Source organism: Aristolochia californica, unplaced genomic scaffold (assembly GCF_029961685.1).
Source record: "Aristolochia californica isolate CCGP_79_NKW_82.1479 unplaced genomic scaffold, dmAriCali1.0.hap1 SCAF_8, whole genome shotgun sequence".
Taxonomy (NCBI): domain Eukaryota; kingdom Viridiplantae; phylum Streptophyta; class Magnoliopsida; order Piperales; family Aristolochiaceae; genus Aristolochia; species Aristolochia californica.
Genome location: NW_027182279.1, coordinates 37897890 through 37913555, shown reverse-complemented (window position 1 = coordinate 37913555; position 15666 = coordinate 37897890). Strand labels below are relative to the sequence as shown.

Genomic DNA, 15666 nt, shown 5'->3' with positions numbered 1-15666 from the left:
ATGGGAGATTATATTAAGGATGAAATAACTATAAATTTATAAATTAATCTAAGATAACTTGAAATCAATTTTAATATAAGTCAAAAAATCAAATACTTAAAACTCATAGCTTCATTTAAATAACTTAATAATTTTATACTTGTTAAAGAACAAAAAATGGATATTATAATTAAATAATTAAATAATAATAGTAAAAAAAATAATAATAATACTTCAATCATATGTTAATGAAGTTAACCACCTAATCAAAATGATTTAATTATTTATGAATTTTTCAATAATTATAATTAAAATACTAAACTATTAAAAACAACGAATAATAATAAATAATAAAACTAATAATAAAATTTTAATAATAATAACATAGTAAAAAATTCAATATCTAAACATTCAAAAAATTTGTAACATATTTGTATAACTACTAAATTAACAAAATATTTTATTATTTATCTCACTTATTTATACAATTTATATTTTTCATATTACACCCATAATTGTCTAAGCTAAAGTCATAAAAATATTAGGTCCTACTCTATTACTCTCACTTGGTCCCCCTACTACCACCCCCCTCACCACCTCCCCTGGTGAATTCTTGGAATTTATTATACATCTTAGTACGAATAGTTTATTGTTATTGTTAATTATTTTTTTATGTTATTTTTGTTAGTAAATGATAAATTTTAATTTTATTATTTTCGTGTATAATTGTTGTCATATTCAAACTGGACCAAATCGGTTGAACCTAGATTACTCAAGCACAATTCCTACACCATGTCTATGATAATTTTTATCCAAAACTTATGCGCACCCTAAGGGTCTGTTGGAACCCCTACAAAAGAAAAAAAAAGAAAAAAAAAGTAAGAAAGTGATTTTCTACTTATTGGCATCGGAGAATCATAGAGAAAAAAAATATGAGAGAGATATATAGTCTCTCTTAGTTATAATATTTTCCATCTTAAAATGATGAAATTCTAAGAGAAAAGAAAAGAAATAGAAAGGGGTAGAAAAATTTTTAATCATAAAAAATTTAAAATATTACTATTTTTTTAAAATATTACTAATTTTATTCTCATTTTCTTTTTCCAAGTAAAACTATATTTCTCTTTTATTTTTCTTCATTTTCCATGGATATACAAATATAAGAAAAAAAATCTTCTGTTCTTTTCTCTTTCTCTTTCTCTTTTATGTTTTTTTTTTTCCTTCGTTTCTAGGGGTTCCAAAGAGACCTAAGGAGACGCTGAAGCATAGAACCCCTGGATTGTAATTTTTTTCCTTTAAGTTGGGTCAAGTTTCAAGTTTGGACTCTCTGCAGTTGGTTTTGCGACGTGCCAGCTCTTGCCTACAAGTTTCTAGCTTCATGCTCCCACAAGGAGACCCAGTCACATAACAACGATCGGACAATATCCATTTTATGCACACAATAACTGTAATACCCTCTACTTTACTAGAAATCTCTAACCCATCCGTCTTCTTCACGGCAATCAGAATTTCCAGCTTCTCCGCTTATTTCCCGCTTCCGAAACAGATGCCGCACCGACATCCCTCCGGCAGGTTGCGAATAACACACTCCCTACTTGCGCACTTTTGCAAAAGGCCTACACCCATTTGCTAACTCATAACGTCTTCTACCGAAAGCCTACCACTCCAGACGAAACAGAGGAGCATTAAGTCATGGCAAAAAAGTCCCTCAACCGCCTTCTAAACCATATTGGTAAACCTTTCAATTCTGATAAGGATGACTCTTTATTCTCTTTATTTTATTTTTTAAACTCTCTCTCGTTCTCTGGGGTCATTGCGTTGTGTCAATGCCGTTTATCATGCGAAACTTCCTTAAGGCCCTGAAAAATTATTTTTAAAAGTTTTTTCTTGATTTAAAAAAATTACATGTTAATTAACTATTCAGTGCATTTGTGGGATTCTGACAATTTCGGATGTTTAATGATATTAGGCGAATGTTGTATTTGGTGAAATCTTAATTATAGTTATTCCCTGGTGATTCTGAATTTAATTGTCTTGGTGCAAGTGTCAGGAAGATGTTTTTGTGTTAGTAATTGGCTGTCTTCTTACATTTGCTGATGGAAGTTTAGAAGGAAAGCAGGTTTTTATGATAGTGCTAGTGTTGATCATAGAGTACTAGACTTCTATCCGCTACTTCCTAGATGTCTAATTTGTAATTGTAAATGCTTTTCCTTATTGTTTCCTCAACTGAAATAGAAGGTATATTTTTATCTCTCTTCGTAGTATTATGTCTTGAGATCATCTTAAAGTTACTATTCAAGTATGTGACTCAGTTCAGTTCTTTCCACAGATATAAGAATAGATCTTTCAAAGAAGCAAGATTCCTACCATCAGTTTGTATCTAGAATTCTTGCACGATATCGAACACAAATTTCGATTGCAGGGAAGCGAGCATCCAGCAATCTGAGTGAAGGAAAAGATGGGTCAGAGTCGTCTTCAAAAACTAAACAAATTGAGGCAAGAAATAATGATTCTGGTGTTAGGAGCTACAGTTTGGATCCAGATAATTTGAGTGATAGAAAATGGCGGTTAGAACTTGATTGGCTTCCAAGAGTACTGGAGCCTGCACTGCAGTTATGCAGGTCAGCTTTCCCAACAGGTCTGAATTTTTTTAGCTGTTTAAAGTCTGAGCTCAGTGATTGCTTGAAGTGACTTTTATGTTATTCTATCCGTTGCTGCCTTTTTTCATGTCTCCAAAGTTTGTGGCCTTAAGCTAGGTAACTAAAGCTTTTTTTAGGTTGAAACATTCATGATGTATTTAGGTGATCATGCTGTGGGAATTCTTAGTTCTAATGCAGCTCTTGTAGGGAAGATTTCAGTATCTTCCTTTTGTTTTTTTCTTCTGCAGTATCTAAAATGGCTATAAGCTTCATTGCTTTCAGTCTGATTATGTGTCAAAGGGGCTCTCCAATATTTTTATTTATGCATTTGAACTCTGCTAATCCTAAACATGACCCTAAAATGTAAGTGGGAGCATGGGGTTTTGAGTCTGATAGGTTAGGGAGGCAGTAACATCTAAATATTCTTCAATCTTGTGAAAGTTGGATCCAGGACTGTCACAAAATGATTAGCCAAAATTAGGAGGCTTTTATTGAACTAGTAACCATAAGATAATTTCTGAGTTTAACCTATGCAGGATTCTTCCCACTAATAATTCCCCTCATGTTGAGGCTTATACAAACAGACAATAGGCCTGCGAAGTAGACGATGTAAAGAGGATACAAACTAAACTGAGTAGAAACTAGTTCCAACAAAACAAACTACCTGCTCTGACACCATGTGAATGTTCGGGTTTATCCCAAAAAGACTAAATAGTTACTGAATTTTTCAATTGTCCTTAGCATTCAACTGTTTCCTAGTCAATGGTTGTTTTTTTATTAAAAGGCACTCTTAAACCCCCATACCCTTATAAAGATAAAAGAAGTTTCTGACTAGAGTTGTTTATTTATCATGGACTTCTTTCCGTTGTAAACCTTTAGCTTTAATTTCTATGTTACCTCTCAGACAAGCAGCTAAACCAGCTAAGCTTTGTGGAGCGGAGTGCTGATAAGTACCAATTAAGAAGATAAGAGTGGTAGAACTGAGAATGTTGAGATGGATAGGTGAAGCAACATGGTGGTTGAATTCAAGAAATATGAAAGTTAAAGGACCCTATTATCTCAAGTCTGCAAGAACAGGGACACTACGATTCATATTTCAGTTTGATTGGTAGAGCTTGAACAACAAAGAGTAGGGTTCTGCAGTTATTCAAAAAACTAGAAAAATAGAGAGAACAAATAAAGTTAAAAAAAGAAGAAGAAGAAGGTAATTTCAACTTCACAGGTAACAAAAAAACAGAATGGTGTTGATTGTTGAGATGGTCCTTCATAGGCACTTAGATTTAGAAAACTATCCACTATGTTGCTGCCCCTACTATAATAACTGTTGTATAATAAGAAATAGCAGACTGCAACTACTTGTTGATAAAATGGGCTTTAAATTGTTGTGGATCTTAAACAAGGAGCTTTCACTTTGACACATATTCGTTCGTGATAGCTTATACCCCCTCTTCCATCAATAGGTATGCCCAACGTGTTGACTACACAGCCTAACATAGCCTTTCCTACTGGACATCCACAATAAATCCAGTGCACTTGAACAAGATCTCCTTCTTTAATAGTTGTATCACTACCAAAGACAATGTTAAAGAGTAGATATGAAAGAATTTTACATGACTCTCATAGTAAGAAGTCTCATAGAGCCAGAATTATTATGGTGGAGTCTTACAGGAGTTTCACAGGAGGAGGTCTCATAGAAAAGTCTTAGTTAAAGGTGTTATAATTATGTTAGTCTTCTATTTATGTTCAATTGTTCTAGGACTTATATTGTCGTGTTTACTTGTTTTCTTTGTTATAAATAGAAGCTCATTGTACTCAAATTACATTAAGTCAATAAAGTTTTTCACTTTTCTAGAAATTCAACTTGGTATCAGAGTGGGTTCTGTGAGTTGACCCAGTCAACCCACTGAGATAATGTGATCCTTTTCTGATTTATTATCTCTAGTAGCTTATGTTCGTATTCTATATTTTTTCTTTCTTTCCTGGCCTAGTACCCTTTATTTTCTTGGCGTTCGCACTTCTATACTGAACTTTTCATATTGAAAATTACACATCGACGGAAAGATCTCCGAGTCTACTTTCCAACACAAAAAAAAGTTTGGCAATTGGAGTTTTCTAAAAAGAGAAATCAATATTTGAAGCAGTAAAGGTCAGACTGCAATAGAGGTTTGAACAACAACAAAAAACTTCAACTTTCGAGGCGTTTTATGCCATAAAAAATGAGACTTTATATGGAGAATTATATGTCAAAAGATAGATCTGTAAGTCTATTTTCTTACTTATTAAACCAATTCTTAATTTGAGTTTTCTAGAGGGAGAAATCAATATAAAAAAGTCAATGGTAATGCTTGCCAAAGAAGAAAGAGTACTCAGTTCAGCCATATTAAAGAGTCCAAAATCTATCAGATTCTTTATCTCAAAAGAAGTATATTTTATGAAGAAATATTATACTTTATTGAAAGGTATCGAAGTCTAGTTTCAGAAGGAGAAAATTAAATGTCAATCTGATCTATATGTAAGGAGATTTTGGCTTTGGAGTCGGCAACCGTCAAACTACAAAATGAAGAAAATAAAGAGATCATAATAGATTCAAGAATAAATTTTTTTTATATCAAATTAGCTAACAAATCAAAGCTCTTTGAGTCTAGTTCTTAAGCAACATACGTTTGTGATTCTGATCTATATTATGGGAGATGTTGATTCAGAAGTACTAAAGGTTAGTTCTGCTTAAACTCTTTCCTTTTTCCTATTTTCTCTCCTATTATCTCTCCGTGCATTAGCGTGAATTGAGTATCCTTCTCCTAGAATCCTAGTTTTTTAGCCAAATTTCTCTTCTAAGCAGAGAGTTTTGGTCAGACTTAATTACTCCATGATATGCTTGTTCAAGGTATGAAAAAATTTCCTGCTTTGATGTTTTTTTCAAGTTTTGCGTTTTTGTTACTTGGTTGTGTGTCTTACGAATAATTAACTCCAAAAATTGTGGTTCCCCCCCAAAAAAGTTATACTTGGTCAAATTTTTTAAGTTCTACCATTATAGTGTCCCCTAGTTTTTTTTTAAAAAAGGTCATATTCTAGATTCGTTTGGAAGTATAAGTGTTGCATAGTTGTTTTCCTCTAGTATTTCTTCAATTTGTCTTCTTGTGTTTCATCACTTTAGAGCAATGCCTAGATCCACTACGTAAAAAGTATAAGAGTATGCCCAACATCCAGTTTGAGTCAAGTCTTTTGCTCTTCACCCAAGAGGTGATTTTTGTTCAAGCTACCCTTAAAAAGTGAGTAGTCTCTTTGTTGTGCCCTAAAGTTAGGCCGTTTTCTACCTTTAGAATTGAGTGGAGTGTGTTTCAGACTATGATTGTTTTGACTGGTTTTTTAAGCTTTGTCGTATGGCTAGGAGTGATTTTCTTCTCCCATATTGTGTTTTGTCCACGTTGGGTCTCTATGTCCTTTTATCCCCATTTTGAGGGGGAGAAGAAGAAGAAGAAGTACAAGAAAGAGGTGAGGTATTTTATTCCACATGTTGTGGTAATTTTTGCGGGGGAGAACAAAAGATAAAAGAATTTTGAATCTTTGAAATTGTTTTAGCCAATGAAGATTGAAGACTAAGAATCCCTTCCATTGCAAGCTGAAGTTATAAACTCCAACTTGAGGGGGAGTGTTGAAGAACAGAAATGAAAGAGTCTTATATGACTCTCACAACAAAATGTCTCACAGAGCTAGAACTATTATGGTGGAGTCTTACAGGAGGAGGTTTCACGAAAAAATCTCAATTAAAGGTGTTTTAGTTGTGTTAATCTTCTACTTATGTTCACTTGTTCAATTGTTCTAGGACTTATCTTTTAGTGTTTAACTTTGGGTGTAATTGGGACAAGTGTAGTTTATTGTAATTGGATTCTACTTGTTTCCTCTATTATCAATAGAAGTTCATTGTACTCAAATTTCATCAAGTTAATGAAGTTTTTCACGTTCCCTACATTCTCATTCTCATTCTCAAGATCAACGCTATTTCTTTAACGTTGATGGCAAATTTAACTACTTCTCATTCAATGCATAAACACGTGCAATCCCATCTCCAACTGAAACTGATGTCTAACTAAAATGAGAACTTGTAAGCAACCATTTCTTTAACCTTTCTAACTTAGGAACTTAGGACTAGTAACTAAAATAGAGAGGGCTAGCAAAAACAGGAAATTACCACTTATTTAGAATTACTAATTGAGACTCTCAACTAAAAAAGGAAAGTGACACTTATTTAGATTTCTATTTTGGAAACTTCATACTAAACAGGAAACACAACTCCATTAAACTTGCACCTCCTTTCTTCTTTCTTAAATTTGAGAGATGTTGGGCTGATCTCATTTGCTTATGTATTCTTGGGCTAGTTGATATGAAAAAGAGAAAGTCACCTCAGATAGTTTGAGCATGGTTGACAGGAGCTTAAATTGCACCTTTTTGAAGGGAAGAGGTAATGTCAGTTAACAATCAACAAAAAAAAAAAAAAAAAAAAAGAGGAAGGCTGAAAAATAACTGGGATGGAACTCATGATAAAGGACTTGAAGAAGGTGAACCTAGCAATTATATAAAATAATAAGCTGAACGAGGGAAAAGAATTCATGTGGCCCACCCAAATTTAGCTGGGAGAAGCCTTGTAGAACTGAAAATAATCTCATCAATTGAGATGGGTTCAGCTACACAAGTAGTATGAATTTGCTACTTTGAAATTAAAATGAGTTCATTTAAAAAAAAAAAAAGAAATTCAAATGAGTTGCTAGGAGCCAAACGGCATACATAAATTGTTGAAATATTCACTAAGGTAGCTCTACCAATCTAGCCTAATAACATGGTTATTCCAGTTCAGAGAAATTTATCTTATATGAAAGGGTAAAGGAACCAATGTTTTGTTACAGTTAGTGTTGGATAAGAAATTTTGTTGAGTTCATGCTCAGATGGCAATTGGGTAAAATACAAGGAGATTTATATTGGATTTTGCATAAACTGTGAAGTGTTCTTGTTATCTCTGTGTGAATTGGTTTCACAGAATAGATCTATCATACTCCCCTGAACATATATCCAGTAGTTAAAGCCATCTCATATGTATCAATTATGTTTTAACCAAGCCGGATTATCATGCAGGAGATGCTGAGAAACAAAAGATCCCACCTAGCAGTAGATCAATTGCAGAGATCTTTTCGAGCCTCCAGAAGAGTAAAATTGGTATCCAAGACTGGAGCCTTGGTGATGTGGCTATTGGTTTATACCTTTATTATCTTCAACAAGCATCTGCAGATAAAGTTCATGACTTTAGGGGTGTTCAGATTTCTTCTGACTCTATAGTAAACCCTTGAACTCTTGAGTTGCCAGAGTAATTCTATATGCATACCAGACATTAATGCTTTTTGTTGTCTAATGCTTATTAGGATGTTAGGAGCGTTCAAGTAATTGCTACAATGCAAACTGACTGTGTTTCTGATGTCTGAAGGATTTACGGTTAAATGATTAATATTCTGCCATATTGCAGTTATGGCTTATATATCTATTGGTAAATTCTTGATATGAACCAGGTTTAGGGGTTGGTACTGAATAGATTAATTTGTTTTGAAAATGTTTCAGTTTTCTAGTGGATAAATTTTATCCTTATCAGAAAGCTGAACTACTGTATGCAATTGTTCGTCTGTACTCATCTTAGTTCAAAGTTCAACTGGAAAAAGAAATAGGGTAACTGGGTCTTTAAAGAAGTTGAACAATTGCATTCGAGTGTTGTCCAATGTCTAAAAGGATGTGTTACTTTTCTGATCTTTTAATTAGGTTCAAGACCTCATATATCACGCTGAATTGGCAAAAGGCTCTTACAAGGAAAATGCGGCTAGACTTGCACAGCACAGCATGCTTCAAGAAAGAAATGTATTAAAGTTTGTTAAAGATTCCAGCATTTTGAGGCCTGGATATTATGTTGGTGTAGACATTCGCCACAGATTAGTGATTCTTGGAATCCGGGGAACTCATACTGTATATGATCTAATCACTGATATGGTTTCTTCAAGTGATCAAGAAATCACACTTGAAGGCTTCTCAACGCACTTTGGAACAGCAGAAGCTGCTCGATGGTTTCTTCAGCATGAGATGGGAACCATAAGGAAATGTTTGGAGAAACATGAGGTGAGCAAAGATTTTAGTTGTTTATGCAGGCAGAGTTTTAAATACTTTGACTATAATGTCCCCTGATAGTAATAATACCATCATCATTTTAAAAAAATAAAAATTTAGTTGGTATTAAGCTATGACGGTATGATGATGATGATTGGACTGTGAAAGTGTACATATTGGCCTTCATTGTTTTTGGGCGATGTATCTAAAAATTAAGGGTTCATAGAAAAGATTATTTTGGCCATGTTACTATTCACAACAGATGTAGAGAACAGTATTTTTAAGAACAGGAGCTGACAAGGCTTACATATTTAGGTTCAGTCTGTATCTGTTCCCCATCTGCTTTAGCTCCACTTCCCCTCAGGAAGAAAACATCTCTTTTGTACTTCCGTGTAATTTCTTTTTCTGTTTCTATAACCTAATTCTATTACAGGGTTTTAGGTTAAGGCTGGTAGGCCATTCTCTCGGTGGTGCAGCAGCAGCTTTACTTGCAATAATGCTTCGGAAGAGGTCACAGAAAGAGCTAGGATTTAGCCCAGACATTGTTTCTGCGGTTGGAATTGGTACTCCACCATGTGTCTCAAAGGAACTGGCCGAAAGCTGTGCAAGCTATGTCTCGACAGTTGTACTGCAGGTTGCCCTGATTTTTTTTTTTTTTTTTTTTTACCTTTCAAGTATTATTCTGTTGCTTGGTTTTAAGTTTGAGTGCACAAGGATGAGGGCATAACTTGCAACAAATTTCAGTTCATCTCTGGCTATTCTTATTTGTTTATGTGGATTGCTCTCTCTATCCCGTTTAAAGGATTATTAGCAACCTGATTGCCCTTTTATATACAGGATGACGTAATTCCAAGATTGAGTGCTGCTTCATTGATGAGGTTGAGGAATGAAGTCCTTCAAACTGATTGGTAATTTGATTATCAGCTCGTTTCTTAGTGTTCAGCTTGTTTCTGTCACCTCCCTTGACTTTCCATGATAGATGAACAAGTATTACTTAGCAAAAACTAGGAGCAAGCCCCTCCTCCGGTTCGATTGGTTGGCTAGTGTCAATCTTTCCCACTTGCTCATGACAACTTTGGTCCCTAGCTGGGCCTTCAATCAATTCTTAAATTTACACAGGAAGGCTTTCTTCCTCTCTCCCTCTCTCATGCTGGAAACACTCAGAATCAGTTTTCTTCCAAAAACTTGCAATTTATGTACTATGTCCATGACTATTAACAAATATAAGATGAATTCCTATCCATATTGATCCATTTGTGTGGTATCTTACCTCTTGGATACTCAACCTCATGTCAAGATTTATTGGTTCTTCTCTACCAGCTGGCTATTCCCAGTATTCAATAAGCATTATCTTACTAATTGAAAAGGCTTAGGCCTCTGTCCACAGGGAATCAAAGAGTATTGGCCTACCTAATTAAAGCCTGTAACTTTGGTTCTTCAAAAAGGAGAATTTGTAAATATAAGTGGAAGAGTAATTATATGCAGTGTGAGAGGTTCCATAATGGCCATTCTTTACCCATTCTTATATGGATATGGCATTTTAATATTTCCATTTACATATTTAAAAGTGTGCCCTTGTTTGAAAATTCTGCTTCCGTTGGTTAAACCATCCCTTTACTTTTGATGTACTTGTATATTTATTTATTTTTAATGTTTAGGATGAGTGTCTTGGAGAAAGAAGATTGGAAGAACTTTGTGGGTCTGGTAACAAATGCAAAGCAGGTTGTGTCCTCCGTTAAGGATGCAGCTCGAAAATTTACCGACTATGCAAAATTCACGAGCAAGACAAATACCTCAGGTAAGCCTTATATTATATTTTCGTTATTATTCACTATGAAACTATTAATATTCCAGAATGGTTAAACAGAAATTAAATTGAGATTGCCACAATGATTTGGAGTCTTTGTGTCAATGAGTACCTACAAATGTTTTAACAGTCGACCTGATCAGACCATAACCACTTCAAGTCTCATATTCTAGTTTCAAACAGCTGTATTTCCTGGAATCCTGCATCATCATATCTTAACTGCTTTGAACTAAAATCATCAGAATGACCCATTTCGATCAGATTTAATTAATTCTAGACTGAACAAAACAACCAATTGTTCCTACACTGATTAGTTCATTTTTGGAGGATTTTTTAAGTAAAAAATATCTTTTTTAAGAATAGAATAAAAAAAATGATTACTGCACACTTCATAGTAGGGGGTACTGGTTGGTTGGACTGAAGTGAACACTTTCCAGTAAAACACATGCAAATGAATAGTCTTAAAAGAGTAGCAAATCAGTAGGATATTCCTCAAATTTCACTTTATTTTGTACACATTTGCCAATATGTTTCATTCTAGGTCATTTTCCAAACAAGTGATAACAAGAGACGGTTTGCTCAAAGAATTTATTCTCATATTATCAGATAATAATTGTATTTCTAGAACTAACATAGGTCTTGACAAGTGATTGTGGAAAATCTTGTGTAAGTGATTTGATATTGTTAAAAGACACCCACATGTGTAGGGATAGTATGACTAGTAAATAGGGAAAACTTTCATAGAGATGACATAAAATTGAAATTATGCAAGCTGATGTATATCCTCTTATATTTTTTTCCCTTTTGAAACATGTAGCCCTAAGGGCATTGTAGTCATTGTAAATATTTTCCCACAACTATAAATAAAACCTCAAGGCATGGGGTAGAACATTCAAGCCCCTTCCTCTTGGTTTACTTTCGTCCATACACCTGTCTCTCTTTTCCTCTAATTTTTCTCCCTTGGTTTTCTCTTTCTTCTCTCCCAAGAGCTAGAGTTCATATATTCTCTCCTTCCCTTCAGATATCTTGGGTTTATGTGTTGGCCTTAAAAATCAACAGATATGTTATCCCCTTAAAGAAAATAAATAAACCCTTCAAAACATTGCTAGTATGAAGTCTAATCCAAATTGAAGAATCGCCCCTTCAATTCTTAAAATTTAGTCTTTTGTCACCAATTCTGAGCTGGGGAAAAAGGGTTTGGTGCGGGGCCAGGAGTTGATTTCACTCAATTTGGAGTTGGATTCACCTTTGTTATTATTGACTAATTTATTATTATATAATTATTATGTCCAATCAGCATCTATATTCTCAACTATCTTCTTGACTACTAAATCTTAATCCTTTGCTAATTTTAGGCTTACCAAAAAATTAGAAAATAATTTTATGTTGGTATGGGCTTGCTTTAGGTTTTTATCCTAAATAACACCAAACACAAATTTCCAAAGGCCTTAACTTGTTGCTCCAAGTTTGTACTATTGTTAAGTGATAATTCATGTAGATGAAATGATTTTGACCAGCTACTTACACATGGAAATTGCTCTCCAACCGGATATTTGTAAGTTCCTCCCTGCTTTTTTCTTCAAGCCCTTCATTTTCATGATAACTCTGATCCTCTCAAATCGGTCCCACTGTCCTCCCTTTGCATAAATGTTAGACATCATCGCGTAATTCACAGGGTTCTCACTATCCAATCTCAATAGAAATTCACCTACCTCTTTGCCCATTTCTAGATTTCGGTAATTTCTACATGCCCTAAGAAGAGATTCCCAAATTCCTTCACCTAAGGGCATTGTTTCTATAAGTTACTTAGCATCTTTTTGAATCCCTACATGACACGAGATCTACCATGTAAGAGCAATGTTCTACTCTTGCTTTAATTTGATAATCTTTCAGTGACCTTCAAAAATATTCTAGACATTGTTCTAGGAGGCCGGAGTGGCTACAAGTTGAAACTACTACCAAGTTTGTTACATCATCTGGCTGGATATTCTCAAATTTCATGTTTTCAAACAAAGTAATTACTTCCTTGCTATTTCCATGCTTCACATGCCCTGTGATCATGACTGTCCAAGAAACCTCATTTTTCTGTACTATATGATAAAATTTCTTATATGACTCGGTCGTTAATTCACATTTGAGATGCATATCTGTGATGGAATTTGCCATGGAAGTGTCCAACTAGACAATATTTTAATTGTGTAAGAATGTAGTTTGTTTTCCTTGTTCCATTAGTGCAAAATCAACCAATAAGTCAATTGTTGAAGAACAAATATGGAAGAGTCTTACATGATTCTAATGGAAAGGAGTTTCATGGGAAAAAAAACTGCATCCAAGGAGGAAGTTTAGTATTTTCAAATTTATACTTTGTTAAGAGTTTGTTAAAAGACGCCAATGTGTTTAAGGTGGCATGTCTAGTAAATAAGGAGTACTTCCATTGAGAGGACATAGAGTTGCAATTATGCAAGATAGTGTATGTCATTTTGAAGCATGTAACCTTAAGGGCACTGTAGTCACGATAAACACCTTTCCACAATTATAAATACAACTTGAAGGCATGGGGTAAAACATTCAAAGCTCTTCCTCTTGGTTTAAATTCGTCCTTGCATCTCTCTCTCTTAACCTTTTATTTCTCTCCCTTAGTTTTTTCTCTCCTCTCTCCCAAGAGCTAGAATTCGTCTTTTCTCTCCCTCCCTTGATATCTTTTGTGTTTACGTATTGGCCCTAGAAATTAACATAGTATCAAAGTGGGCGAATATCTTACATAGAAAAGGAGAAGAAGATGGAGAAAAAATGGTCGAAGAAAAAGACAGAAAAAAAGTAAAGTTTCTCGTTCCCTTTAGTTTCTTTCCCAATTCTTGGTTTTATTGGTTTTTTCACCTCTCTTACCATAAGTTTTATATAGAAAATTATATACCATTGGAAAGATGTTTGAGTCTAGTTTTCAAATAAAAAAGAATTGTTGGAATCCAATTTTTTTAAAAAGAGAAATCGACATCTGAAGCAACAAAGGTCAAGCAATAGAAAAGTTTTGTGTAGTAGTAGAAAACCTTAACTTTCTGAACGGTTTGTACCAACATGACTGAGAATTTATATTGAGAATTATATATTAAAAGAAAGCTATGTGAGTCTACTTTTTATCCCAGTAAATCGTTTCTCAATCTGATATTTCTAGAGAGACATATCTACATTAGAAGAATCAAAGGTCATATTGGTATCTTGTTGGATGTAAAAATCTAAATTTAAGTCAATTTGCTTCACTTTTTGAATTGTTAATGTTAGTTAAGTTTCCTGTTTGTTTTCAAATTCTAATCAAGATTTTACTAACTTGAGTATTTTTCCTTTTTTTTTTTTTTTTAATCTCACTTCACTTTAGTTTCCTTACGAAAAGTCTTTCCCTATACGAGTTTAATTTCCTTTTTAACAAAATCTAATTTTTTTTAAATAGAAAATCTTGTTTCCTCAGTGATTTTTTTTCCAAAAATTCAACAGAGTTTTTTAATTGTTCTAAGATTTATATTTAAGTAGTTGTTGACTTTGATTATGATTGGGAATTTTATTCTAGGTGTAATTGGGACTTGGGTAGTTTCATTTCATTATGATTCTATGTATTTACTCTATTAAACATAAAGATGCAGTATACTCAAATTACATAAGTAATGTATATTTTTTTAGAATTTCAGCATAGTATTAAAATAGGTTGTGTGAGTTGATTTGGTCAACACACGAAGACAATGTGATCATCTTCTTATCTGTCGTCTCTATTAGTTTAGGTTTGTATTCTACATTTTTCTTCCTGATTGATGTTTTCTTGTCCCACTAGTCCCTTTTCCCTTGGAGTTTTACCATTGATACTACACTTTCCATATTACAAATTATTTATTAACAAAAAGGGTTTTTAGTCTATTTTCCATAGCAAAACAAAAATCAATAATCAAAATTTTCTACAAAGAGAAATCAACATCAGAAACAACAACAATAGAAAAGGTTTGAGCGATAACAAAAAAGCTCATTTTTCAAGACATTTTATGCCATAAAGAAATAGATTTTATATGAAGAATTATATACCAAAAGAAAACTCTATGAGTCTAGTTCCTAACTTGGTAAGCCATTTCAATTCGATATTTCTTGAGAGATATATCAATACCGGAAAACTCAAAGCTTATGTTAGAAGAATGTTGATTGCGGAAATCAGAATTTTAAGCTCTTTCCTCGAAGATAAGTCTCTGTGTTTCGATTCTAGTTGTTTTTCCTTTGAGCAAATAAATTATAGGCTCTAAATTTTGTCTTTTTAATTGCAAGCCTCATCAATTTACAAGTATGCACATCATAATATTTCTTATCTATCAAAACCTTGTTTTGCACCTAACATATAGCAGCCATGCATGCCAAAGGAAAGATGACCAAACTAACATCAATTTCTACCACATTTCTAATAAATATCTATCAGAAAATTGTTGATAATCACAGCAGCAGCATCTAACCGGATTACTTGATATAATGACAAGTTCCTCGAGCTGTTCTTCAGCAGCTTTCCAATTTTCCGTCTCTTCGTCGTCGAAGAAGAAAACTAGTAACTAATCCTATCAACCGACGAAACTCACTGCAATTTCGTCCGAGAAAAGGCTTGTTTAGCATATCTTTTCTATTTGTTAATTCTTCTCCAGTGAACCCAATTTACAGTTTTTGCAGGTTTTAAATATTTGTGTTCCTCTGTGACAGAGCTCTCGATTAAAGAAGGCACAGCCGGAGCTTCTTCCAGGAAGATCCTTTCCGACGTATCAACCGGCGTCAAGCTGAATGAGAGAAGGGCATCGGAGGAGCTCTTCGCTCCAGGCACACAGTACTTCATAAGGAGAAATGTGGAGTCCGGCGATGGCGGCAGCAAATGTGGAGAATCTTACAGTCTGTGGAAGAGGAACGCCGGGGAGCATTTCCAGCGGATTGTCCTCTCCGGAAGTTTTATCTCCGATCACAAATGTGACAATCACTACTACGCTCTTAGAGATGTGCTCAAGGGCTTGCCGGGGCCCACTGATGGGTAGGGCCCACTTCGATTATAGAATGAAGGGAAGGCAAGGGTCATCTCATTTATATTATATTCCT

General features: G+C 34.1%; 1 protein-coding gene across 1 annotated transcript; it reads left to right on the top strand.

Annotated features, from left to right (window-relative positions):
• The first annotated feature begins 1444 nt into the window (after positions 1 to 1444).
• Positions 1445 to 15666, top strand: LOC137939465 (uncharacterized). The gene is made up of 8 exons (XM_068784733.1): positions 1445 to 1711; positions 2309 to 2617; positions 7746 to 7945; positions 8418 to 8768; positions 9190 to 9390; positions 9594 to 9664; positions 10415 to 10554; positions 15283 to 15666. The coding sequence occupies exons 1-8, from the start codon at positions 1672 to 1674 to the stop codon at positions 15603 to 15605; spliced, it is 1635 nt and encodes a 544-aa protein (XP_068640834.1). The 5' UTR covers positions 1445 to 1671; the 3' UTR covers positions 15606 to 15666.